The 26,953-nt window shown below is 44.3% G+C and overlaps 1 protein-coding gene across 1 annotated transcript in view; it reads right to left on the bottom strand.

The window, feature by feature from the left end:
• LOC117366198 (cytochrome P450 2G1-like) overlaps window positions 1-26,953 on the bottom strand; it is a 45,741-nt gene extending 18,788 nt beyond the window's left edge. Inside the window, exons 1-5 of the mRNA XM_033957406.1 lie at window positions 26,665-26,953; window positions 23,052-23,214; window positions 18,148-18,297; window positions 17,872-18,032; window positions 7,512-7,688 (exon numbers count right to left, since the gene is read on the bottom strand). Of these exons, the coding sequence (XP_033813297.1) occupies window positions 7,512-7,688; window positions 17,872-18,032; window positions 18,148-18,297; window positions 23,052-23,214; window positions 26,665-26,844 (831 nt within the window). The 5' untranslated portion in view covers window positions 26,845-26,953. The remainder of the gene's footprint in view (window positions 1-7,511; window positions 7,689-17,871; window positions 18,033-18,147; window positions 18,298-23,051; window positions 23,215-26,664) is intronic.

The following is a 26,953-nucleotide window of genomic DNA, read 5'->3' as shown; positions in this document are numbered from 1 at the left end:
ATAATGCATTAAAAAAAACACAAAAAACTGAGATGGAAATTAGATTAGAGCAAGAATAAGTAATAATGTTGTACTTCCACAGTAATTATAATCAATTTTAGAATAGCTGTTGAATCTTTAAATGCATTAGGAGGAAGATGCAACAGTCAATTTAAAATCTGTTCCTGAAAATAAGGAGTTAATTCTGTAAGTGGTTGCCTTTTTAAGGTGACCTGATGCCACATGATAGGAGCCTATTCTATAATGGCATCTTGATGCCCATTTGCTCTTATACTAGAATATGAAGATGAATCAATTCAGATGATCATATATCAAATACCAAAACTCACAATCAGTGAAGCATACAGAAGTTTGAATCTTATCTCTGCCAACGTGAAATCACATTTCACCCTCTTCATCAGGGTCGAGGTGCTACATGTATATCAAAGCATCTCTTGTCTGTCGACCCTGATAAAATGGATAAAATGTGATTTCACGTCGGAAGAGATAAGATTCAAATTGCAGGAAAAGCTAAGTTATAATATATATACGTACATTATAAAATACTTTGAATGCAACAACAACAAACATTAAAAATAACAGGATCAATGACAAATGCTGCTGTGTGATGAGCTATCAACCCACACAACTTTCTGAAGAACCTTATGAATAATTAGATAAGATTCAAACTTCTGTGTGCTTCACTTATAGAATATAAGTGTAAGGGGCCTAAAATGTTATACCAACCATAGACCTAGTGTAACTGCATGCACCCAGAAGTATTAAGGGTAAACATTGCTCACAGTATTCTGTATGTTGCAAATATAAGCGGCAGCTCCACCCATGCTCTGTCCTTATGTACACCTTCCTTGCAGTTAGACACTATGGTCCAGATTCTATCAACAGTGTCTATATTGGTGCGCCTAGCTGATCTAGGCATTTAACTTAATTTGGCTTAATTGGCACTGATAATTGAAAAGTGCCATTAAAAGTAATTTAAAAAAAATTTTAAAAAAATTAATTACCTGTTAGATGCCTAACTTGGTAGACACCTACCACATCAAAGTGGTATCTACTCTGAGATGCCTACCAGAAAATAGGCGTGGTTAGGGGGTGAATTCTAGGCAGATTTTGTGCATGGCTTGACTTAGGTGCACTTATTTAGGCCAATAAAACCATGGAATAAATGGGAGTGTGCCTACTGGTACCTAAGACTACTTAGGCGCTGCTAGGTGCGATTCTATAAATGGTGCCTAGCGTATGATTGACCATTGTGCTCAATGGCACCTACGAGTTAGGTGCCATTTATAGAATCAGGGCCTATGCTTCTTAGCAGAGACTTAGTGGCTTGCAGATTAATCTGCGGGCTTATAACGCTGGATGAGCTAGCGAAGATTGGGTTGGGGAGGAAAAGGGTTAATTGATATTAGCAGGAAGTTAGGAGAATAGGTAGTGGGTTGTTAGGCAAGTTAGAAAAAGGGAGGAGTATGGAAGTAAGAGATGCAAGGATAGGGTAGAGAGAGAAAGTGTGGATTGGCTGAGGAAGGGGCTCTGGGATTGGAGGGTTTTTTGTGAGGAGAATTGGCGGGCAAGGGAGAATTAAAGTGGGAGGGAGTGTAGGAAGGTTAGAGTTGTGAGGGAAATTTGGTTTTCAGTGCCAGGGTTTATTTTCTACACAGTCTACTCGGTTAAATTAGCGATTTTGGCAGGGTGGGGGCGTATAGTTGGTGAGAGTTTGTGGGGGGTCGGGTTTTACCTCCTTGCCGCTGTCTTTGTCTGGTCAGCGCGTCGGGCCGGTGCCTGCTTCGGCGACGTGTTGCAGACGCGTAGCGCTCCTGCAGTGCTGTTTTATACCTTTGCTGACTGCGAGCTGCGTCGGACAAGGCTGCACCGGGATTGTGTGGCCACGGTATTCTTCCGGCAGAGGCGGAGCTTTTGTGTGAGCCGGGTGTGCCGGCTGTTCGTGGAGGACGCGTTGCTGTGCTGTGCCGGTTTGTGTGCAGCAGGAGCCTCGTTTTGGTGCCGCTGCAGTCCTCGGTGCAGGCAGTGGTGTGGGGAACATTGAACTGGCTGTGCTTCCCTTCCGCACCCGTTTGGCAAGTATTCTGGGTTTTGTGCTGAGAACGTGTGTGTTTGGGGAGGCTGGTTGTGGGTGTGTGCCAGAGACTTTTTGAACGGCTGGGGGTGTTTGTTTCTGGTGGGGGGTTCTAGGGTAGTTCACAGTTGTGGGAACTTGTCAGGAGTTTGTGTATAAATGGCACCAGTCACCACGTCTGGTGGTTCCAGGAGAGGGAGGGGCTCTGGGGCTCGGAGGGGCCGTGCTGTGGTTAGGACTCGAGCGGTTCGTCCGGTAGCTGCGTCCCAGCCTGTTTGTGCTGCGTCCAGGGGTTTGCGACGTGGACTGGGTGCTGCTGGTTGTCGTGGGGCAGTCTCACGTCAGCGGGTGGGCCCAGAGTCTGCGGCTGGTCGGGCACGTCAGCGTCCTTCTGCAGTTGCTGTTCCTGACCCTTTACCTGGACCTTCAGGCATTGCTCCGGCAGCTATTTCGGGTGAGTCTTTGGGGGTTTTGTCTGATTTGTTAATGGGAAATGGTGGGGTACTGGGTGGGGGTCTGGAATCTTCTGGGTCTGGTCGGGTGGTTTCGAGTGGTCGGAAGTCAGTTAGTAAGAGGTTGCGTGACCGCAACTTTTTAAAAAATTTGCGACATGTGGTCCGGCGTTTGGATAGAGAGAAGAGGCAGAGGCGAGAGGTTCTGGGGGACCCGATGGCAGCTTGGCAGTCCTCGGATTCTTATGATTCTTCAGAGCCTTCTTCTGTTTCTTCTTCTTCTGAGGATGAGTGTGTGCCTGGTATGGACAGGCTGTCTCGGCCGGTCGGTCAGGCTCTAGTGGCCGGATCAGTGCCGAGTACCTCTGGAGTTGCTGCAGTAGGAGTGACTCGTAATGGTCATACCATGTGTGAGATTGCGCCGCTTGATTGTGGTATTTCTAAAAAATTGCGGCACAAAATTTTGAGAGGGAAATTTGTGGACGTGTTTAGTTTGTTAGAAAAGGAACATGATAAGAGTGATAAGAAAAAAGAGGAGGGTAAGGCTGAAGGCTATCGTAAGAGGTCTCATGTGCCGCGTACTATCATGAACTGGTTGTTGGGATTTAATATTTATGCGGCGGTAGTTGGTGCGGCTAGGCCTGTTTTGTATGCGGGTTTGTTAAGATATGCTGATATGATATTGAGGGCATATCGGACCTATGGAGGCTGGTCGTGGTTAAATTACGATGAGCAGTTTCGTAAAAGTTTGGCAGCAGATAAATCTTGGGCATGGGGTTATAGGGATGTGGATTTATGGCTGGGGGAGATGACACAAGCCAGGTCTTGGTCCTTTCGTCCCACCAGTTCCTTTGGGTCTGGGTTTTCTGGGGGAGCGTCTACAAGTGGAGTCTCTGCTCCCGCAGTACAGCGTTACTCCTCGGGGTTTCTGGGCAGAGGGGGAGGTAATGGACAGTCGGCTGCTCGAGGAGGACCCAGTACCTTTTGTTTCCAGTTCAATGCTGGGAGATGTGAGAGGGCATCCTGTAAATACCGCCATCTTTGCAGTCAATGTGCCGGTTCCCACCCAGCCTTTCGGTGTGTCAGTAGTGGTGGAGGAGGCCGGGGTGCGGGAATGCGGCCTGCAGGATCCGTCCCGGGGAGCATACATGGCTAAAGCCCCTTCGCCTATTAATTTGGAAATTTTGGATGTATGGCTACAGCTTTATACGGTGGAGGATGCTGCACAATTGTTGTGGGAAGGTTTTCACTTGGGTTTTGTTATTCCTTTTGCTGGCCCCCCCCTTTCACATATGTGTCATAATGCGTCTTCGGTACAGTTGCAGGTGGAGGTGGTACGGGATAAATTGAAAAAGGAGTTGGATTTGGGTCGGATTGCTGGTCCTTTTCCGGTCCCTCCCTTACCTGATTTTGTGGTGTCTCCTTTGGGGGTGATACCGAAGAAGGAGTTTGGAAAGTATAGGCTGATTCATAATTTGTCTTTTCCCCCGGGGTACAGTGTTAATTCGTTTATTGATCCTTTGTTTTGTTCTGTGCAGTATACTTCTTTTGATGTCGCAGTGTCCATGCTGCGCAGTTTGGGTCCGGGGGCCTTATTTGCGAAGGCTGATATAGAGTCTGCATTTCGTTTACTTCCTGTGCATTCTGATTCCTTTCATTTGTTAGGTTTTCAGTTCCAGGATGGTTATTATTTTGACAAGTGCATGCCGATGGGGTGCTCTGTGTCATGTTCTTATTTTGAAGCTTTTTCCTCTTTTTTGCATTGGGTCACTGAGCAGGTGTCAGGTTGTGGCTGTATTGTTCATTATTTGGACGACTTTTTGTTCGGGGGTCCTGTGGGTTCTCCTCAGTGTGCGGAGATGGTGGCAGCGTTTGAGGCAGTGACTAAGAGTTTGGGTGTGCCTTTGGCGTCAGATAAATCTGAAAGGCCGGCTACATCCTTAGTTTTTCTGGGTGTGGAACTTGATTCTGTTCGGATGGAATCTCGGCTGCCTGTGGCTAAGGTGCAGGCTTTGTGTCTGGCTATTGGGGAGGCTTTAAAGAAATCTAAGTTGACTTTGCACGAGATTCAGTCTTTGGTGGGTCACTTTAATTTTGCGTCTCGCGTGATTCCAATGGGTCGGGTTTTCTCTCGCCGTTTGGCCATTCTTTCCAGAGGTCTTCTTAAAAAGCATTTTCGGGTGCGGCTGACGGCAGGTGTTAAGGCTGATCTTAGGCTATGGTATCAGTTTTTACAGAGCTTTAATGGAGTTTGTGTGTGGCAGCAAGAAGTGGTCTCCTCAGTAGATTTACGCCTGTTCACTGATGCGGCTGCAAGTTTTGGTTTCGGTGCCTTTTTCGGAGGAGCTTGGTGCGCTCAACCTTGGCCAGTCTGGTGGCATGAGCGGGGGTGGGGTGCTAACATTGCTTTTTTGGAATTATTTCCTGTTTGGGTAGCCACTATGATTTGGGGTGACCGTTTGCAGCATAGGAAGGTGCTGCTTTTTTCGGACAATATAGCGGTGGTGCAGGCTGTTAATGCACAATCTGCTCATTGTCCGTTGTTGGTGGACTTACTGCGTTTGATTGTGTTACGATGTTTGCAATTGAATATTACTCTGACTGCTCAGCATGTTCCAGGCTTGTTTAATGAGATTGCCGATGCATTATCTCGTTTTCAGTGGGCCCGTTTTCGGGCTTTGGCCCCCATGGCGGACCTGGAACCTACTGTGATGCCGGTGGAGCTGTGGAGCAGAGTGCTGGATTCTTAACGGAGCTGCTGCGGAATAGTCTGGCTGTAAATACTTGGAAGTCCTATCGCTCTGGCTGGCGCCATTTTCTGTTTTTTCTGGAGGATTCAGTTTCTCGTGGTTGTTTGCCTTTTTCAGTGCCCTTAATGGTGCAGTTTTTAGTTTTTGCCCGGCAGCAGGAGTGGTCGGTAGGTATTGTGCGCTCTTCCTTAGCGAGCGTGGCATTTCTATCCCAATTATTGGGTTATACTAATCCTTGTGCTGCGTTTTTGGTGCGGAAATTATTTCAAGGCTTTCAGCGTTCCAGCAGTGCTCAGGGTTTGAGGCCTTTGCGTTTGCCTCTTTCTCCGGCAGTGTTGTTGCAGTTTTGGGATGCTTTGCCTAATGTTTGTACTGATGCCTTTGAAGTGTGTCTGTTCAAAGTGGCATTTAGTGTTGCCTTTTTTGCAGCCTTGAGGATTAGTGAGCTCGTTGCCCCTGCCGCTTCTGCTGCTGGGGAGACTGGATTGTTGGTCTCAGATGTGGTTTTGCAAGACCGTTGTTTGCGTTTGCGCATTCGTAAATCTAAAACTGACCAACGGGGTGCTGGAATTTGGGTAGAGTTACGGGCATTGGGGGCTGGGGTGGTGTGTCTCGTTCTTTGTGCTAGAATGTATGAGGCGGTGCACCCTGTTGGGGGCTTATTTTGGCTCATGCATGCCAATGGTGCACCGTTAACGCGTTATCAGTTTGGTGCTGTTTTCAAATTGTGTTTAATAGCGGTTGGTTGTGATCCGACGCAATTTGGAACACATTCGTTTAGAATTGGGGCGGCATCTTATGCTGCAAGGCGCGGAGCTTCTGCATCTTTGTTGTGCAGGATTGGGCGCTGGCGTTCGGCTTGTTATCAGCGCTATGTGCGCGCTCTACCAGACAGTGTCCATGTTTAATCTGTTTTTTGTTACAGTTTTTCCTACAGATGCCTTGCTGCTGGATAATTGTGTTTGGTTCTGTGGCCATTCATATGTCTTTTGGGCACAGCGCCGAGCTAAGGAGTCGCGTTGGGGACCGAACCTGGGACTGGTGCATTTGGGAGTCCGCATCAGATGGCTCGGCTTGAGAGGCATGCTGTGGAAACAGTTTCTTCCGACTTTGCTACAAGCTCAACGTTTTTCTTCACCTCAAGTGATTGTTTTTCATGTTGGGGGTAATGATTTATGTTATACTAGAGGAGTGGACCTTATTCGGAGAATGAAGCAAGATTTGTTGTCTGCCTCATTTTATTTTCCAGGCACTCGTTTTGTATGGTCTTGCATCATTCCCCGGTTGGTCTGGCGAGATGCTCGTAAGGTTGAAGGTATTGAGCGTCTCCGGAAACGTGTTAATTCTGAAGTTTCCAGGTTTTTGGGTATGATGGGTGGTTTAGTTCTGTGCCATGATTTGCTCACTGTTGACTGCCCTGGGTTGTAGAGGGCAGATGGGGTTCATTTGTCAGATATTGGGCTAGATATTTTTTTAAGTGCAGTGCAGGATTTGTTGGAGGCTTGTTATGCGGGCCCCCGGGGCCGCAGCTTTTGTGGGGGGGTGCGGTGACTAGCTAAGCTGTCTCCGCACGTGGCGGAAAATTTCTATGTTGGGGAAACAATTTTGGATCAGTGTAGCTATGCAACAGATTGGGTGATTAAATTTTGTTAACTGCTCATGTGCGATACCGCCATGGGTGGCGGCTTGACTCTGCGCCACCGCGTGTCTTGCCGAAAGGGAAGTGGGGAATGGGGGTGAATTTTGGAAGAGGAGCTAGTTCGCCACCGAGTAGCTCCAGAATTTTGAGAATAAGCTACACTGTATTTGGAAAGTTCTAAGTTTTTGTTAAAGTCTGATTTTATGACAATAAAGCTGCGGCCCATTTTTTGCCACTTTATATGTGTTGTGTATTTTATTATCAATCTGAGTGAGATGCGAATTCCAGTGTTATTAGAAATAGCTGTTAAGAAGGATATTAACCTTTATTTGCATATTTGTGCACATGTGTGAGTCAGTGTCAGTATTCTGTTCATTTATTGCATTATGCACATATAAGTATAAGTTCCCCATTATAGAATTGTTTCCTAAATGTTCTGATCCGTAGATACATCTTATATGATATAACTGTACTCATGTAGATGTGTCAACAATAATAGTACTATTCACTGTGCACTTGAGCTCATCTTCCTTCTCAGATTTACAAAAAAAGAAAAAAAAAACCCTTAGGCTGTCCGTCCCAATAGAACCAAGCACCTGTTCCATTTTGATGAGGAAACTGTCGATGAAGTCCTGGGGACTGCTGGGGTCCAGTGTTTCTTGGTTCTGTTTCACTTTCTTGACAATGTACTCCTCAAGAACTTGAAGACAGCTACGTATCCCATTGTGAGGTCCAGGAAGCTTCTTCATGATACTTGAAAAGATATCAAAGAGCTGTAAAGGGTAAAATGAGAAGCATATTATACAGTTCCTACTGTAGTGAAGCAATCTCCTACCTTCCATCAGACATTTCACTGCTGTCTCTGACTGATTCATTCCCTGAGTTGATTTACAAACACAATATTTCAGTTCAATACAGGGTATATTTTCAGGGACTTAGAGGCTCATTTTCAAAGCAGATGGACATCTTAAAATGGCCAAAGCCCGTCCATCTGCCAAAAACATTCAAAATGCGATTTGGGAAAGGCTGAATTTAGATGTTCTACAGTGGAGTGCAGGACTAGGGAGGGTCCATAATCAGGATGTCTAATAGCAATAATTGATTGGGAAGAAACATCTAAGTAAAAAAAAAAAAGGCATTTTTATTTAGACCTGTTTCAATCACATCCAGGGCATAAAACGTTTCCCTGATAGAGTAGCTGACCACTGGAGGGTTTAAGGGATGACCCCTCCTACTACTTGGTTTCAAGCTGGCAAATGGAATAAATGTCTAACCACCCTCATTTCGAATACACTCTCCTACCAATCCTTCAGGAAATCAATTAAAACCTACCTCTTTGATAAATTTCTCGGCCCCTTCCTGCCTTGTTGCATCTCTGAAAAACTTATTGTACTTCTGACATATTTCTGGCTAAACCTAACCATTCTCGGCCCAATAATGTAATTGTAATTATACTATTGTAATTGATAATATCTTTATTTTTATTTTTTTATAATTCTTTATTCATTTTATAACTTACATCAAGTACATCAACATTGGTATTAATATTTTAACATAGATTTATCACTTGAAATTCTACAATTAATCTTACCAAATTAAATTTATCCCCTTCTCTCCCATCCTTTTATATTTCATAAAAACATTTTCCAATAATATATACCCCCCTCCCCCCGCCCAATTTCCATTTGTACTAACCAGGGAAGAAAAATATATACGCATTCTTTACAATAATCTGATAATGGCCTCCACACATCCTGAAATTTATTAAAGTTCCCTTTTTGAATGGCTAATGTTCTTTCCATTTTATAATATCTTTCTGTAACATCGCTGTCTTTGTACAGTCTCTTCCTCTTTAAACCGCTCTGAACTGCTTCTGGTATTGCAGTATACAAAAATAAAGTTATTATTATTATTATTAAAGACATACTGAATATATAGAGCTGAAATAAATAAGTAATCGTTAACACAAATAAAGAAAACATTTCAATAAAAATCAACATCTTTTCTTAAATATTAACTTACCAGACACAGAATAATTGCACAAATTGTAATGCAAACAAAACTATACTCGTATTTTTATTGTACTCCAAAAGTGAAATATGTCCTGTTAGGCGCACCAAGCAAGTCAATACAAGACAAATGGCATGGTAGGTATTATCTCACAAGAAAAAAATCGTAGTGACAACAAAACCACAATAATTATAAATATGTCACTCACCAGCAGTGGGCTATATCTCCAAGATCCCCCTTTCAGCTAGCGTTGTTCTTGTCATTGACAAAAAAACCTCACATCCACGAAATGTAGGGATTTATAGAGGCACAAACCCCACCACTGTGCACAGTATTATATTTTTATTTAAACTTTCTATTTTTCAAAAGCCTCATTTTTCAAAACTATAAAGGCAAAAAACAGATGGAAACACAGAAAAAAGTAACTTAGCTCTGGCGGCAGAAAAATACTGCTGCTGCTAGACCACAACCGCTGTCGTCATATAGACTTCTCTCTCTTTATCAGCGTTTAAGGCTTAAGCTTCAGGATCAGCAACAAAGCACAGAACTCCTACAAGATCTTGTTTCACCAACGAACAGAAGGTTTCTTCAGGGATTCAAAAATATAGCTTTCATCTTATACAAAGTTGGTTTCACAAATCAAACTTCCAACTATAATGTGCACAACGGCACAGGAAGGCACAGACCACAAAAATAGCAGGCAGTGGATTCACTTCCGGGAACAATACTTCCGGTCAGACATAATGAATTAGAGAAAACAATAAATAAAGAATGTAGAAAAATATCTAAAGAAACTCATTAGAAAAACTCATTAGAAAAAAGTGCACCATTCAATCTTCTGATTCAGTCCCAATGGCCAGATCGTGTTTTGAAAATAGGAAATTGATGGGAAATTTTTTGAACAGAAATCTGGTGTGCCAATGGGCGCCTCCATTTGCTCGTCCATTGCCAACCTAGTTATGGCTGCTTTTGAAGAGCACTGGATTTATAAGTCTAGTTTCTTTCGCCATGTTTCCTTTTGGAAGAGATATATAGATAATATTTTCTTTCTGTGGAAATCCTCGGACGAAGAATTTAATGGAGTTTTATTTACATTTTTGAATCAGTGTCATTCTTCAAGTCAATTTGAGATGAAGTTCCATGCTACAGAAATGGTGTTTCCTGATGTGAAGATTAATCTGTGCCCACAATTGTTTGAGACGACTGTACATCTTAAGCCTTCTGATCGTAATACACTTTTGCAATACACAAGTATGCACCTGAGTGCCCTTAAAAATAACCTCCCTATTTCCCAAATTTTTCTATTATAGATGGATTTGTTCTTCTTTGGAACTTTTAATCATCAAGCAGAAACACATAAACATCGGTATCAGGAGCGGGGGTACCCTCATCATGTTATCCCAAAAGCTTATCATAGAGCAAAGTACAACTCTAGAGAACAACTTCTTGATTATCATGAGAAGACGGTACATGAGGGTTCTTTCCCATGTATATTGAGATTTTCTTCGGTAGCACAAAGACTAGGGAGGAGAATTAAAAATATCTGGCCTATGCTTCAAGAGAAGAAATATTTACAAGATACTGAATATATTGTGGCGTTCTCTAGAAACCACAACCTTCAAGATAAATTATGTAAAAGTGATGTATGGTCAATCCCTAGGGTTGGGAAGGTGGGTCATTTTAAATGTGGAAAATGTGCTGCTTGCGATAATATTGTGGAAGATTCAACTGTATGTCTCCCTGGTAGAAATCCAGTTTCCTTGAGGACTTTGACAACTTGTGAAACAAAAGGGGTGATTTAAGGGCTTATTTACCCTTGTGGTCTCATGTACATTGGGCAGACTTCAAGAAGTTATAAAACTAGAATATCTGAACACTGTTCTGACATTTCAAATAAAAAAAGTGGATTTAGTTACAAAACATTGCGTGAAAGAGAACCATCTTTTTTCTGAGTTTAAACGTGTAGTTCCTGAACACATCCCTGAAATGTGTAGTTCCTGAACACATCAGAAGTAAATTACACCAATGTGAACAGGGCGGATCTATTTTCAAAACACATTCTGGCCATTGGGACTGAATCAAAAGATTGAATGGTGCCTTGCTCTTCTCCAACTGCTCTAGCACTCATTTCTCCACCTCCAACTGCTCTATCACTTTTCCCCAGGCTATGGCTGAGTACTTCTACGATAAGATTCACAAAATTAACCTTGAGTTATCAACCGAACCACCTCCCCCATCTTGCTTTACCCCTCTCTCCTCCCCAGTTCTTGCCACCTTACCTTTCTTAAATTACTGAGGAGGAAACTGCACATTTTCGTTCCTCCTCCAAGTTCACCACTTATTCCTCTGATCTCATCCTCACCCATCTACTTACCACTATCTCTCCTATTGCCAGCCTCTCTATCTGCTATATACTCAACCTATCACTCTCCACTGCAACTGTGCCTGATGCCTTCGAACATACCATTGTTATACTACTCCTCAAAAACATCCCTTGCTGGACCTACCAGCCCTTCCAATTATTGTCCTGTCTCTCTCCTCCTTAGCCAAGTTACTTGAACGTAATGTTCACCTCTGTTATCTTGACTTTCTTTCATCTTAAACTATCCTTGACCTGTTTCAATCGGGCTTTCACCTTCTTCATTCTACAGAAACTACCCTTACGAAGTCTCCAATGACCTGCTCCTGGCCAAATCCAAAGGCCTCTACTCCATCCTCATCTTACTTGATCTATCCGCAGCTTTTGTCACAATAAATCACCACCTACTTATCGATATGCTGTCCTCGCTTGGATTTCAGGGCTCTGCTATTACATGGTTTTCTATCTTTCCCATCACACCTTTAGCGTATGCTGTAGTGCAGGCCTACACAACTCAAAAATGATCTGGGGCCGCAACGAAGTCGGAAAACGTAGCGAGGGCCGTAGGTAGTGGCCACGGCTTGAGGCACCTGGAAGTGTGTGGACATTGCCGTGATGACATCATGCTCATGTGTGACATCATCACGTCAACATCCGCGCATGCACAGAGGCCTTCTAGATGGGCTCTGAGACGCCAGTAGGGGGTACCAGCAGGGTAGGGTGGGAGAGAAGGAGAGGCACTGGAGCTGGCTGATTGCCTACAGCAGCGTTTCAAGCTAAGTACCCCCAACCACAGACCTCCCATGCTCCGCCCTAAACCCACCCAAGCTCTGCCCCAGATCCTGCCCCCTTTACTAATTGTAATGCAATTTTTTCTTTTCATTTTTCATATACACACAATATACACAGCAGATATAAATTCTCAAAACTGACACATTTCAATCACTATATTGAAAATAAAATCATTTCCCCTACCTTTGTTGTCTGGTGACTTTATTTTCTGTGCTTACAACCAGTGTTCCCTCTAAGCGGGCGGGTGTTGTGAGCAAACTTTTTTCACTGTGAGCTAAAAATATCGGGCGCCAGCAAGTTATGAGCCAAATAAATATGTTGCTTTCTACCACAGAACTTCCTTACGTTTGTATGGAATCTATCCCCTTTCAACTTTAGAGAGTGCCCTCTCGTTCTCCCTGCCTTAGCTACTAAGTCTATTCCCTTCAGTACCTTGAATGTTTCTATCATGTCCCCTCTCAATCTCCTCTGCTCAAGGGAGAAGAGGCCCAGTTTCTCTAATCTTTCGCTGTACGGCAACTCCTCCAGCCCCTTAACCATTTTAGTTGCTCTTCTCTGGATCCTTTCGAGTAGTACCGTGTCCTTCTTAAAGTACCAGTGCTGGACGCAGTACTCCAGGTGAGGGCGTACCATGGCCCGGTACAGCAGCATGATAACCTTCTCTGTCTCTTCAGTCCAGCATCTGCCCCTTCCATTCACTGTCTGTCTTTCCCTGCCATCTCTCCTCCTGCCCCCCCCCACCCCCCAATTTGGTCTAGCATCCATCATCTTCCTTCTGTTCCCCTCATGGTCTGGCATCTCTATCCTTCCCTCCCCCCTGTGGTTTTTAGCATATCTCTCTTCTCATTTCCTCCACTCAGATCTGATCATTCTCTGCTCTCTCTTCCCTTTTCTTCTCTGGTCTTCCTTCTCTATTTTCTGCCTCCATCTAAATTAAATTCTTTCTTACTATTTAGTCCCGTTTCCCTCTTTTCACTGTGTCTACACACAGCTTGTCACCCCTTTCCCTCACCCCTCCATTATCTTACTATTTTCTTCCCCCTTTATTTATCTCCTCCTTCCATCCAGTATGTGTTCTTTCCCCACTTCCATTCAGCATCTGCTCTCCCTTCTCAACTGACATCCATCTGCCTTCTGCTCTCTCTCCCTTCTTCTCACTTCCATCATCTGTCCCCTTCTCTCTCTCTCTCATCTCCTCCTTTCCATCATCTGCCCCTTCTCTCTCTCTCTCTCTCCCCCCCCCCCCAACTTCCATCATCTGCCCCCCTTCCCCTCACCTTTGTGGGTCACTTTCTTTCCCCTGAGGGTGGCTCATGTCACAGGGGAAGCTTTGGCCGAGCAGAACCGCTTGATTGACAGTGGAACTTACTTGATTGATGTCGATGCTGGGGCCCGTTGCCGTTTGAAGGAAAAAAAAAAAAGGTGGAAAAAAGGAACCTGTAAAGGCGAGAGGAAGGGAAACCTCCAGGACAGCTGCTTTTTGCCCTCCTTCAGCGGCCCAAGAGTTCAGACCAGCAGCGGCAGCTCTGTATGCTTTTAACTGCCGGGACTCCTGCCTTCCACCGCGTTTGCCTCCTGCCTTGTCTCCGCACCTCCAGACCAGCAGCGGCAGCTGTGTATGCTTTTAACTTCGGCACAGAGCTGCCCCTAATCAATAGTTTAGCGCGGTTTCATGAGGCAGCCTCGGGGCCTTTGATAGCCGGCCCGCTTCGATGATGCGATGTGGGCCGGCCTAGCAAAGGCCCCGAGGCTGCCTTATGAAACCGCGCTAAACTATTGATTAGGGGCAGCTCTGTGCCGAAGTTAAAAGCATACACAGCTGCCGCTGCTGGTCTGGAGGTGCGGAGACAAGGCAGGAGGCAAACGCGGTGGAAGGCAGGAGTCCCGGCACAGCGACTGCAACAGGAAGTTGCAAGTCAGCTGACGCCGGCCTTTCGTTGCGGCGGGGACCGAATCCTTCGCGGACCGGCAAGATTTTGTTTGCGGACCGGCGGTTGAAGAACTGTGCTCTACACTGTGTGCGCTGTGACGAGAAACATGTGCGCTGCGAGGTAATATTTTGTGCGCGTGCGCACGTCAACGCAGCTTAGCGGGAACACTGCTTACAACTATGTTTCCAGGGCCATTGACTAGTTTTCTCTCCTTCTTCACTTTCTGCCCTGCGTCCATCTTTGACATTAACTTAACATTCAATTTTTCTACTTTCTTCTCAAAATCTACTTTTCCATGTCTTACCTTCCTATCTCTCTCTCCTTTCCATAGTCTGACATCTCTCTCCTTCCCTCCTTCCCCCCCAAATAATCCAACATCTCTCTCCTTCCTTTCTTTCCCCCCTTCCCAGTCTGACATCTCTCTCCTCTCCTTCCCATAATCTGGCATCTCTCTCTACTAACACTATTATTATTATTTCTATAGCGCTACCAGACTCCCCTCCTTCTCGTCCATTCCTTGGTCTGGTATCTCTCCTTCCCACCCCCTGCAGTCCATCTCCCTTTCTTCCTCCTTTCTGGCCCCCTCCCAGACCATTTTTCTCTCTTCCTCCTGCATGTTTCTCATCTGGTCCTCCTTCCCTCCCCTAACCAACATTTCTCTCCATGAGTCCAACTTTTCACTCTCTGCCCTCTCCCCTTCCCTCTCTGCCTTCTCCCCTTTTCACTCTCTGCCCTCTCCCCATCCATCTCACCCTCTCCATGAGTCCACTCTCTGCCCTCTCCCCTCTCCCCTTCCCTCCCCTTCACTCTCTGCCCTCTCCCATTCCCTCCTTTCTGTTCTCCACATCCATCTCACCCTCTCCATGAGTCCAACACTTTCTGCCTCCTGCATGCTTTCTCTCTCTGTCCTTACCTTTTCCCTTGAGTGGCAACCCTCATTCCCACCCTTCAACCCAACATGCTTTCTCCCCATGCACCATCTCACCCTCCCCTCCAGTGTGTAGTACCTTTCCTTTCCTCCTTTCCCTCCCTTTCTGCCAGGCTAGCAGCATCTCTTCTCCCTTATCTTTCCCTTCCCCCTGTCCAGCAATACCTCTCCTCTCTCTAGCCTAGCGGCAGCTCACTGTGTACTTTTAACTTCACCGCACAGCTGCCACCAGCATTAGTTTAGATGCGGTTTCATCAGGTAGCCTCAGGGCCTTTGCTAGGCCAGTCCACCTCGCATCATCGAAGTGGGCCAGCCAAGCTAAGGCCCCGAGGCTGCCTGATGAAACCACATCTAAACTAATGCTAGCGGCAGCTGTTTGGTGAAGTTAAAAGCCCACTGAGCTGCCACTGGTCAAGGGGTGGGAGAGAAGATGAGGAAGGCAGGAATCCCAGCAGATACGCGACGGCAGCAGAAGGCAGGAGTCCCAACATACGTGATGGTAGCAGGAAGTTTGCGATTTGTCAGTCTTCAGTAAGCACTGCGCAGCGCAGGCCTGCCCCAGAAGTAGAATGAAGTGCTCCGGGGCAGGCTTGCTCAATGACGTGGCAGCTGCCCAAAGATTTAACACTAAAACACCAGGAAGCAGGTGGGTGGGCAGACAGCATAAGTTCCCCTTGGCGCGGGCTGCAGTGAGAGCCGTATCAGGCTGCAAGCGGCCGGCGGGCCGTATATTGTGCAGGGCTGCTCTAGTGGATCCTCCTCCACTGCCTTTCTGCTGTTGGTCCGTGTACCTCAGGGTTCTATCCTGGAACGACTTCTTTTTTCCATCTACAGTTCTTCCCTTGTTGCTCTAATCTCTTTCCATGACTTTCAGGATCACCTCTATGCTGAAAATTTGCAGATCTATCTGCACCTGAAATCTGAACAGATATTCAGTCCCGAGTTTCAACCTGCTTGTCTGGCTGCCATCTAAAATTAAACATGTCCAAGACTGAGCTCCTTATTTTTCCACCTAAACCAGTCTCTCCTCTTCCCCCGTTCTCTATTTCTGCTAACAACACCCTCATCCTCCCTGCCTTGACAGCTTGCAAACTTGGTCTCTCCTATTCACATATCCAACAGACTGCGTGTCAAAGCAGCTCCTGATTGGTAAGGCCCGACTTTAGTGCAGGAAAAGGCAGTCGGAGCATACAACGAGTGATTTCCTTCACTCGCCGGCGCTCCGGCTGCTTTCTCCTGTCTCTCCAGCTGTCCTCTCCTGATTGTTGGTTCGCGGTCAGAAAATACCGCAAATGACCGGGACCACAAACCGCCGACCGTGAATGACCGGGGGAACACTGTATTTACTATGGATTGTTTAGGCAGACAACATTCATCTTTCAGAAACTGGGTTGGATATTTTTCTTTCTGTAATCCAGGATTTGTTAGAAACCTATGTGCTTCCCCATCAGTCTCTAGCTGCATTTAGTGGGGTGCTGTGACAAATAAAGCTGTCACTTCTATGGCAGGGTTTAAGTACTTTGCTGAGTGAGTAAGGGATTATTTCATAAGAAGGAACTTAGGTAGGTTCAAAGGGAACGGTTCATGTGCAGCACCGTCATGGACCTTTGGGATGAGAAATGCTGGGTTCAGCATTACCATAGATCAGTGTCCTGCAAACATTTTGGCGCCACCGCACACTAAACCCGGTGCCATGGCTGGAAGGCATCTGGAAGTGTGCAGATGTCAACACGATGATGTCTCATGCATGCGTGTCGCGAGAATCACGTTCTGTAAGCAGTCAGCCCATGCCGGTGCCTCTCCTCCTCACTAGTGTCTCATGACACACCTGGAATCTCCGCAGCACACAGTTTGAAAAACACTGCTGTAGACCCTGCCAGTGAATTTTAACTGTGAATTGTAGATGTTGGGGTTAGTTTGTTTCTGACTAACTAGAGAATGACATGGTGACAAAATTCATCACCGCAGATAACCGCGGGAAACCATCTTCATGTCATTCTTTAAGGAGAGAGGGAAGAATCAGAGTATGAATGGCCACAACCACTGACCTGCAAGCTTTGCTTTGAAGAATGCTGGTGTAGAAGGATTGAAGTTGAGATAGACACTACAGAATGACAGTCTCTGGTATCCAGAGCAGATATTGTGATGTCATAATGCCTCATTCCACCAGTGCCTAGGAGCCAATCACATCAGTGATGTCACAATGGCTTCATTATCCTTGGCTCACATAAGAATCAGAGTATAAATGGCCACAGCCACTGACCCGCAAGCTTTGCTTTGAAGAATGCTGGTGTAGAAGGACTGAGGTTGAAATAGATACTAGAAAATGACATGGGATTATTTCCCGCGGTTATCCGCGGGACGGGAACGGTGATGAATTTTGTCACCTTGTCATTCTCTTCGACTAACCACAAAAGTCCTGTGACTATGAGTTTCTATATCATATTACAGAAGTTTAAGGGTGGGCTTATTATTGTTTGGGCTGATTATAATCGATTAATAAAACTGCAACTAGTTTTGCTACAGATTCATTTGTGAGTCTTCTATTCGTATTATGAAGAAGTGAAGTGGGAGAATGTGCGTTAGGGTTACCAGATATCTGGATTTCCCCAGACATGTTCTCCTATTGAGACGGCTTTTCAAAACCGGGAACTTTGTCCGGGTTTTGAAAGAAATTACGTCGGGATAGGGCATCCGCAAATGCAACAAAGTGACATTATGCGCATGTGTTTGACGTCATCGAGTCGCATTCGCGCATGCACAGATGCCTTTCTGCCTGATGAACAGGCAGTGAGGGCGGGGCTGAGGCAGAGCTGAGGGCAGAGCTGTGGCGTAACAGGGCAGAGATGGGTGGAACTGGGTGGGTCTAGGAGTCCGGATTTTACCGACATAAAATCTGGTAACCCTAATGTGAGTGCCATGTTAGGTTCCTTTACCTGTCCCCAGATGGAGCTAATAAGGCAAAAGGTCTCATTTATCATCTGGAGTAAATGGTGAAATTCCTTATCGTCATAGTCAAAACGGTTCCCAAAGACAATAGAGCAGATGACATTTGAGGCTGCCTGGCTGAAGAAGAAGGTGGGATCAAAGGGCAATTCTAAGAAAAGGAAAGAGAAAGAGGGTGAGTTAAATTCAGACACTAAGGTGATGGTTGGGACGATGCTTTAGACTTGCTGAAATAATGCATTATGAAAAAAGAAATCTACACAAACCTTTGGTTTTCCTGAACGCCTCCACCAAGAACTGAGCTTCTTCCTGGATCCGCTCCTCAATCCCTCTCTTCCCTACTCCAAAATCTCTCAAGGTCATGATTGAAAACTGGCGTGTCTGTCTCCAGGTCACTCCATTACTAAAAGTTATTCCTTGGAAGGAAATAAAATAAAAGAATGTTATTTTCATTTTCCCTTTCTCTTTTCTTTATGCTTCCAGTTCTTAATAGGATATTCTTTAACCCCCTCCCCTGATTATCAATAATCAATTCCTCATGACTGTTTTAATCATCTCAAGCCAATTATCCAGTTCATTAAGGAGATCTGAGATAGGTCACCTCTATGGTGCTAATAGACATTTTAGCTTTCTCTCCCCTCCCTCTATTTATAGATAGTGCTGCCCGATTCACTTTGGTGAATCAATTCAAATCGATTTGTTTTCTTAAAAAAAAACTGGCTTTCCAATTTGGTGACCAACCCTCCTCCACGTACCTTTGGGCTTCCTTAAGAAGGAGCGGCAGCGCTCTGGCAGCAAACAGCCTGTCCTAAATGTTGCCTCTTGCTGGCATCCACTGCCACTGCTGCTCCTCCTTTAGGGGGCGGGGGGGGGGGAGCATCAGTTGGGAAGTGCTGCATAGGCACCAGTGCTGGGCACCATCAGCTCAACGGATTTAGGCGGGTCCCCCAAAGGCCAGCATGTTTCCCCCTCCTTCTCTCTACCATTGTCTGGCTTCCCTCCTGGCCTCCTGGTTTCACCTTCAAAGCTAATTAGAGCCTGCAGAGGATCGCCGGTGCTGTAGTGATCCTAGCATGCTGCTGTCGGCCTCTGCTGCACATTCCCTCTGCCGCAGTCCCGCCCCTCCTATGACATCATGTTCTCTTTTGGTCTGGGATGGACTGCAGAAGAGGGAATATGCAGCAGAGGCCAATGGAAGCCTGCTAGAATCGCTACAGCACCAGCAGACCATGTGGTGGTGGGGAAGGAGGGAGAGATGCTGGATGAAAGGGTAGTTGAGAAAAGGAGAGATGGTGGATTTTGAGAACATAAGAACATAAGAACTGCCATCTCCGGATCAGACCCATGGTCCATCGAGTCCGGCGATCCGCACACGCGGAGGCCCAGTCAGGTATACACCTGATGTAGTTTTACCACCCATATCCCTCTATGCCTCTCATAAGGAGATGTGCATCTAATTTGCCTTTGAATCCTAGCACAGTGGATTCCTTAATAACCTCCTGTGGAAGAGCATTCCAGGCGTTCACCACTCGCTGCGTAAAGCAGAACCTCCTGACATTTGTCCTGGACTTGTCCCCCCTTAGCTTTAAACCATGTCCTCTTGTCCGTGTCACGTTGGACAGTGTAAATAATTTGTTTTTCTGCTCTATTTTATCGATGTCTTTCAGTATTTTGAACGTCTCTATCATGTCCCCTCGCAGCCTCCTCGCAGCCTCCTCGAGGGAGAACAGTCCTAGTTTCTTGAGTCGTTCCTCATATTCCAAGTTCTCCATACCTCTTATTAGCTTCGTTGCTCGTCTCTGCACCCTCTCCAGCAGTTTTATATCCCTCTTTAGTTTGGGAGACCAATGTTGGACACAGTATTCCAAGTGTGGTCTGACCATTGCTCTATAAAGCAGCATTATGACTTTCTCCGATCTGCTCATGATTCCTTTCTTTATCATTCCTAACATTCTATTCGCTTTCTTTGCCGCTGCCGCGCATTGTGCCGACGGCTTCAGGGTCCTATCTATCAGTACACCCAGGTCCCTTTCTTGTTCGCTCTTACCAAGAGTTGCTCCTGACATTCTATACTCGTGTTCCTTATTCTTACTGCCTAAATGCATTACTTTGCATTTCTCCACGTTGAACTTCATCTGCCATTGCTCTGCCCATTTCTCTAACTGATACAAGTCGCTCTGGAGTTCTTCGCTATCTTTCTGCGTTCTGATTGTCCGGCATAGCTTTGTGTCGTCTGCAAACTTAATGATCTCACTGGATATTCCGTCTTCAAGGTCATTGATATAAATGTTAAATAGGATCGGCCCAAGTACCGAGCCCTGGGGCACACCACTAGTCACTTTCTCCCAGTCTGAGAACTTCCCATTTATGCCCACTCTCTGCTTCCTGTTTTCCAGCCATTTGCCTATCCACCTGTGTATATCTCCCTCTATTCCATGGCATTGTAGTTTCCTGAGAAGTCTTTCATGCGGAACTTTGTCGAATGCCTTCTGGAAGTCCAAATATATTATGTCCACCGGCATTCCACTATCAATTTGCTTGTTCACGGTCTCAAAAAATTGAAGCAAATTCGTTAAACATGATTTCCCTTTCCTGAACCCATGTTGACTGGGTTTCAGCAATTCGTGTATATCTAAGTGCCGGACTATGCTATCCTTGATCAGTGCTTCAACCATCTTTCCAGGGACAGACGTAAGGCTCACAGGTCTGTAGTTGCCCAGTTCTCCTCTTGATCCCTTTTTGAAAATTGGCGTGACGTTCGCTATCTTCCAGTCATCTGGTATCTGTCCAGTTCTGATTGTCAGATTGGCAAGTTTTTGCAATAGCTCTCCGATTTCAACCTTCAATTCCTTTAGAACTCTCGGGTGAATTCCATCCGGTCCAGGGGATTTGTCACTTTTAAGTTTGTCGATCTGGTAGTATATCTGGTCCAAATCTACTTCAACTGTGGTGAGGCTGTCTTCTATTACTCCACTAAACACTTTCACAGTTTCTGGTATTTTTGCGGTATCCTCCTCCGTAAAGACGGACGCAAAGAAGGAATTTAGTTTGTCCGCAATTTGTTTATCTTCCTTAATGTACCCTTTTCTTCCATCGCTGCAGCTGCTTTTTAATGCTTTGGGCTGCCGGCAAGTGAGTGAAGTAAACACGCTGCCTTCCTCAGCTGGAAGCTTTTCCTCTGCTACTGCTTCCTGATCCCACTTAGGTGCAAAACAGTAGCAGAGGGAAAGCTTCACTCATGCTGCTGGTGGCCTGAAGACTGCAAGTGTATTGCCTTATCAGATCCCATGGAGAAGAGGAATGCAGGGTGAAGGGTCCACATTGCCCAGCAGTCCGCTCACGCGGTGGCCCTCTGGTCAAAGACCAGCACCCTAACTGAGACTAGCCCTACCTGCGTACGTTCCAGTTCAGCAGGAACTTGTCTAACTTTGTCTTGAATCCCTGGAGGGTGTTTTCCCCTATGACAGACTCCGGAAAAGCGTTCCAGTTTTCTACCACTCTCTGGGTGAAGAAGAACTTCCTTATGTTCGTATGGAATCTATCCCCTTTCAATTTTAGAGAGTGTATTAGAGAAATGCTGGATTGCAAGGATGGAGATTAAAAAAAAGGAAAGATGCCAGACCTCTGGGGGAGGGAAGGAAAAATGAAGGGGAGGACACAAATGGAAGATGGATGGTGAGCAGGGAGAAAGAAGAAAACAACAAAATGGGCAAGAGACCCTGGCAAGCGAGTTATCAGAAGACAAACAGAAACCAGAGTCTGGGGCCAACATGATTTGAATAATGACCTGTTTTGTGATTACAATATGTCAGAGTTGAAATGTGTATCCTGCCAGAGATGACATTAGACCGTAAATGTGAGCTAGGACTTAACAGAGAGGAAAAGTCTTTTTTGTTTTTTTATTTTGTTTACACCACAGTGCTAGTGTGGGTAGGAGAGGGCAAACAGGGTGGGGTGGGTGAAGAAGCTATAAAATAAACCCACTAGGATGATTGAAAACAAAACAAAACACCCAATTGGGTAGCACGGTCCCTATTATTTGTGTGGCCTGAATATTGCCGGTTGTCGTCCGATAACCTTTAGCTGCTAACAGTGAATATTCAGCAGAGATAACTGGTTATCTCTTGCCAAGTATCTATATTTAGCTAGTTAAGCACTATTTAACTGGTCAGCATTATTTCTGGCCAGTTAAATAGCGCTGAATATTGGCTGGTATGTTGCACCTGTAACTTAGAGACATGCACATGCCCCACTCATGCTCTGCCCTCTTGCAGTTACACGTTCTAAACTAAACTAAACCTTAATTTTATAGACCGGATCTTCAGCCAAAAAGATGCTCGACTCGGTTTACAATAATATAAGTATAGTACATAAATATAGAAGAAGAATGTAATCTAGAATGGCTTAGATTCCAAAGTGTTTAGTAAACAAAGTTTTCAGAGCTTTCTGAAATAAAATGAAGGGGCCTAGACTTCTATGTGAAAGTGGTAGCTCATTCCAGAGCTCAGTTAGTTTGAAAATGAAAGAGTGGCTGAATCTCAGAATTGCACGTACTTTACTTACGCATTTGTGGCCCTTTTCTGGGCACATTTACACACAAGGTGCAACATAACTGCATGTACCCAGTTAGAGAACTATATTTAAATCCTTTTGTTTTCCATATATTTTCCCATCCTCCTATATATCAAAACTCTTTTTACCGAGACCAGGTTTTGAATCACTCACTGAACTTATGCAGTCTTTCCTCTCCCTTTCCATAGGCAGATAGTACTTCAGAAAAAGCTATAGTGAGTACCAAAAACCTTAGCCCCTCCTCCGGCTTCTAGAAAGTTCTTTGCACTAAATGTGTGCAATTTTGGTCACATCATTTGGCCCCCAAGTGGATTACAACATCAGCTTTAGAATCCTTTCTATTTTCTCTGGTCTATATTCCTGTTAACTAAGGAACCTGGAAAGCATTTTACTTTGTTAGGACACATGGACTATGTTCCCAAGTTAATGCCTGGCTGATAACTGGGAGACACTGGTTTCAAGAGCAGGGCAGACAGAATAACTGGACACGATGACTAAACAATACTTATCTTTCAACATGTACTAGTTTAACTCCATTTAATTTCACGATATATAGAAGTATGAAATGACTAATAAAAACATATACAATATTATTTACCAAAGCCCTGTAAAACCTGGTTAAATGTCTCCATTTCTCCTCTTCCATTAAACACCTCTGCTTGATCAATGAGGGCTTCCTTCACCACTTCATAGCCAGACAGAACCACTGCCATTTCAGGGCCAATATAGAGCCTAAACACTGGTCCATATTTCTCACTCATCTGCAAGAGAAATCATCAGTAATCTATTTTAAATACGTTGTAAAGTACATATTTATCCTGTTCAACATTCATAAAAAGTATTTTCTGTGCTGGAGAGAACATAAGAACATAAGAATAGCCTTACTGGGTCAGACAAGTGGTCCATCAAACCCAGTAGCCCGTTCTCACGGTGGCCGATCCAGGTCACTAGTATCTGGCCAAAACCCAAGGAGTAGCAACATTCCATACTATCAATCCACTAGGAAGCAGTGGCTTCCCCCATGTCTTTCTCAATAACAGACTATGGACTTTTCCTCCAGGAAATTGTCCAAGCTGTAAATAGTTGGCCATATAAGACAAACTAGTTGGTGTTTTGCTTCATCAAAGCACTAATAAAGCTGTTTTTTTGGTTCAAGTTAAAACCTGGTGTGGGTGTGAACTACTTTATTTTCCAGGAATAACAAGTCTGATGCTATGCTTGCCCGACCTGACAAGACGTTCCTGATCTTTGTGTGCTTTTCTTCCCACCATCCTGGGCAGTAACTAGGCATCTATCAGGCCACATCTACAACAAGGGAGTTGTAGATCTATTAGGAGACTGGATGTGAAAAGAGATGATAAAGTGTGTAATAGTGCATACTGTATTTTTGTTTTTGTAACTAGTCTGTCTATTTTTTCTGCGTATGTATTTTTTGGTCTCTCTCTTTGTTGAAGCTAGTAATGTTTTGAAGCTTTGTAATCAGAAAGTTACTTTATATCTTGGGGTTTCTTCAGTTATTAGACACATAAAAAAAGAGTATTTTTTTTTTTCAAATTAAGCTTCGGGTTTCAGCCCTGGGGAATGTTTTATTAATACTTTCATTTAAAAGCAAATGCCTATAACTTGTCAAAGTATCAGATATGTTTTGTGACTCTTATGTAGACAAATTTTGATGGATAAATAAATGTATGTTTATTTAAAATATTGCTGTACCATTCTTCCTAACAATATCAAAGTAGTTTCATAGTCCAATAAAAAGAAATTAATGGGTACAAAAAAATAAATCTAAATAGAATTAGACTTCAGTTTCAGATACCAGATACTTGTTATAACCAGCCATCCCTCCAACTAACATTCATTAGAAGCCAAGACAGGCCCATTATTCAGCTGGCAACCATCAGCCATTTTTAAAGCACTAAGGTCCTGATTCTATAAAAGCCCGCTAGCAGCTAGGCACCGCTCAAAATGGTTATCAATCAGTTGCTAGGTTCCATTTGGGGAGCATGTGGTGAGGCTGTGGGTTCAAATCCACGTTGCTCCCTGTGACCCTGAGCAAGTCACTCATTCCAATACTCCAAACACCTAGGGGATATACTCACTTGTTCCCTAATTAAAAGGAATTAACTTTCAATATAATTTTATACTATCATAATATATTCAGTTCAAAAGATACCATAAGGAAAGGAGAAAAGAGCCCCAGACTCCCAGCCTGCTGCTGTTCATTAACTTTCTAGCAGGTTGTAGTCATGAGCTACCTCATTGGCTCAAAAACCTCCTCCTCCCTATCAGCCTCTTTTACAAAGCCGCGCAGAAACAGCTCCGAAGCCCTTTAAATCTCTATGGGCTTCGAGACCATTAGCGTAGCGCAGCTGCGCCTTTCTAAAAGAGGCCGTATGTTTCTTTGTTAATTTTATAACTCCCTGTCGATTTTATAATTTCATAATTAAATAATTGATTTTATTTTTATTTAGTAATAAATCATTTTATAATTTGTAAATAATTTTTTATATTTTTTTAAATATTCTCTTCAGAGCTAAACACTACATTCCAGACTTGCTTTCTTAAGCTGGCTAGCCTTTTGAGCACAGAGTTAAGTGCCAATACGCAGCCTTATTGCCCTGACACAGCATAGCGAAACTCTGGCAGGCCATCGTCAGCTTTTGGCTGATGGGCTTAACAGACCTGCTGTTTTGAACAAGAGTGTAGAATGCTGATGATACCTTGAACTGCAAGGGATAGAGATAAATGGTGTAGCTTAAGGCTTTTGGGCATATTTTATGCTAGTACTCATCCGATCCCAGTTCTAACACGCTAGCGGGAAGTGATTTTAGGGTAACTCCCGAGTACCTCTTTAGGCCCCCTCCAGCTTAAGAAAGCAAGTCTGGAATGTAGTGTTTAGCTCTGAGGAGGTTTTTTTTTTTAATATAAAAACTTATTTAAAAATTATAAAATGATTTATTGCTAAATTATAAATTTGTTTAGAACAAATGCTAGGAGGTTCTTTTTTACCCAGAGGGTGGAATGCGCTTCCGGAGGTTGTGATAGCCCAGAGCACATTGCAGGGTTTCAAGGAAGGTTTAGACAAGTTCCTAAAAGATAAGGGGATTGAGGGTTACAGATAAAAAGAAGAGGTAGGTTACAGAAAACAGGAACCACATTACAGGTCATAGATCTGACGGGCTGCCGCGGGAGCGGACCGCTGGGTGCGATGGACCAATGGTCTGACCCAGTGGTGGCAACTTCTTATGTCCTTAATTATTTGATTATGAAATTATAAAATCGATAGGGAGTTAAAAAATGAACAAAGAAACATAGGGAGGAGGAGGATTTTGAGCCAATGAGGTAGCTCATGAATAAAGCCTGCTTGAAAGCTAATGAGCAGCGGCAGGTGGGAGTCTGAGGCTCTTTCCTCCTTCCCTTTGAACTGAATATATTATGGTAGTACAAAATTATATTGAAAGTTAATTCCTTTTAATTAGGGAACAAGTGAGTATATCCCCTAGGTGTTGGAGTATTGAATTGTTGGCTTCCTTGGGGTTGTGTGATTGTGGAGTGTTTCAGCAAGTCACTTATCCCCCTATTGCCCCAGGTACATTAAATAGAGTCTGAGCCCACCGGGACAGATAAGGAAAAATGCTTGAGTACCTAAATGTAAACCACTTTAGGCTATAAGTGGTGTAGAAATAATAAATTTGTAAAATCATTTCATGCAGCCCTTAACTCAACTCAGGTGCCAGTAGGCATCATGATGTTAAGTGCTGGTAATTTATTTATTTATTCCGTTTTCTACCAGGGCAGCTCAGAACAGTTTATATGAATTTATTCAGGTACTCAAGCAGTTTTCCCTGTCTGTTCCAGCAGACTCAACATGGGGCAATGAACCCCTGTTTGTGTGTTGAGATGTAGGCTTATGCATATAATTTGCTTAGGCTCTATACCTTCTAAGGTGCCAAATTAGCAAAAATGCATGCTAGTACTGTAAATGTACATCTTTAAAAATGACTCATAATTTTTTAGCATTAAACCCCAAAGACTTAAGTTGGAGCTTAGTCTTATAGAAATGCACCAGTGCTGCATTCTGAAGCTACCTAACTAACTCAGAGAATCAACAGTGGCAAAGAATATTCGAGTGGGACAATTTTCATAAATTAATACCACATCACTGGTCTTTCCTGGTCAGGTTAGAGTATAGAAAAATAAATCAGACTCACCTTCATAAGTCCTTTACCTGTTCCATTGGTGTGTATAAGCAATAAATTGCCTATAAGAGGAAGAGGAGTTGGGCCTGGGGGAAGTTTGTCTCTTTGGTGCATTGCTTTCCGTATGAACAAGATCAGCAGGCAAAAAAGACAGGAAGCCAGGAAGAGTGTCTGTGCCATAGCAGCATCCATAGTGAGAGGAAACAAGGGTTTTTCTTCTGGACTGGATTATATTCCCCCAGATGTTTGATCCTGTCAGTCTTTATATAATCTTTTTCCTATGTGTCAGCCTCTCTCTTCT

Source organism: Geotrypetes seraphini, chromosome 8 (assembly GCF_902459505.1).
Source record: "Geotrypetes seraphini chromosome 8, aGeoSer1.1, whole genome shotgun sequence".
In the NCBI taxonomy this organism is placed as follows: domain Eukaryota; kingdom Metazoa; phylum Chordata; class Amphibia; order Gymnophiona; family Dermophiidae; genus Geotrypetes; species Geotrypetes seraphini.
Note: the sequence above shows the minus strand (reverse complement) of the source record. Positions and strands in the feature narration are given on the sequence as shown.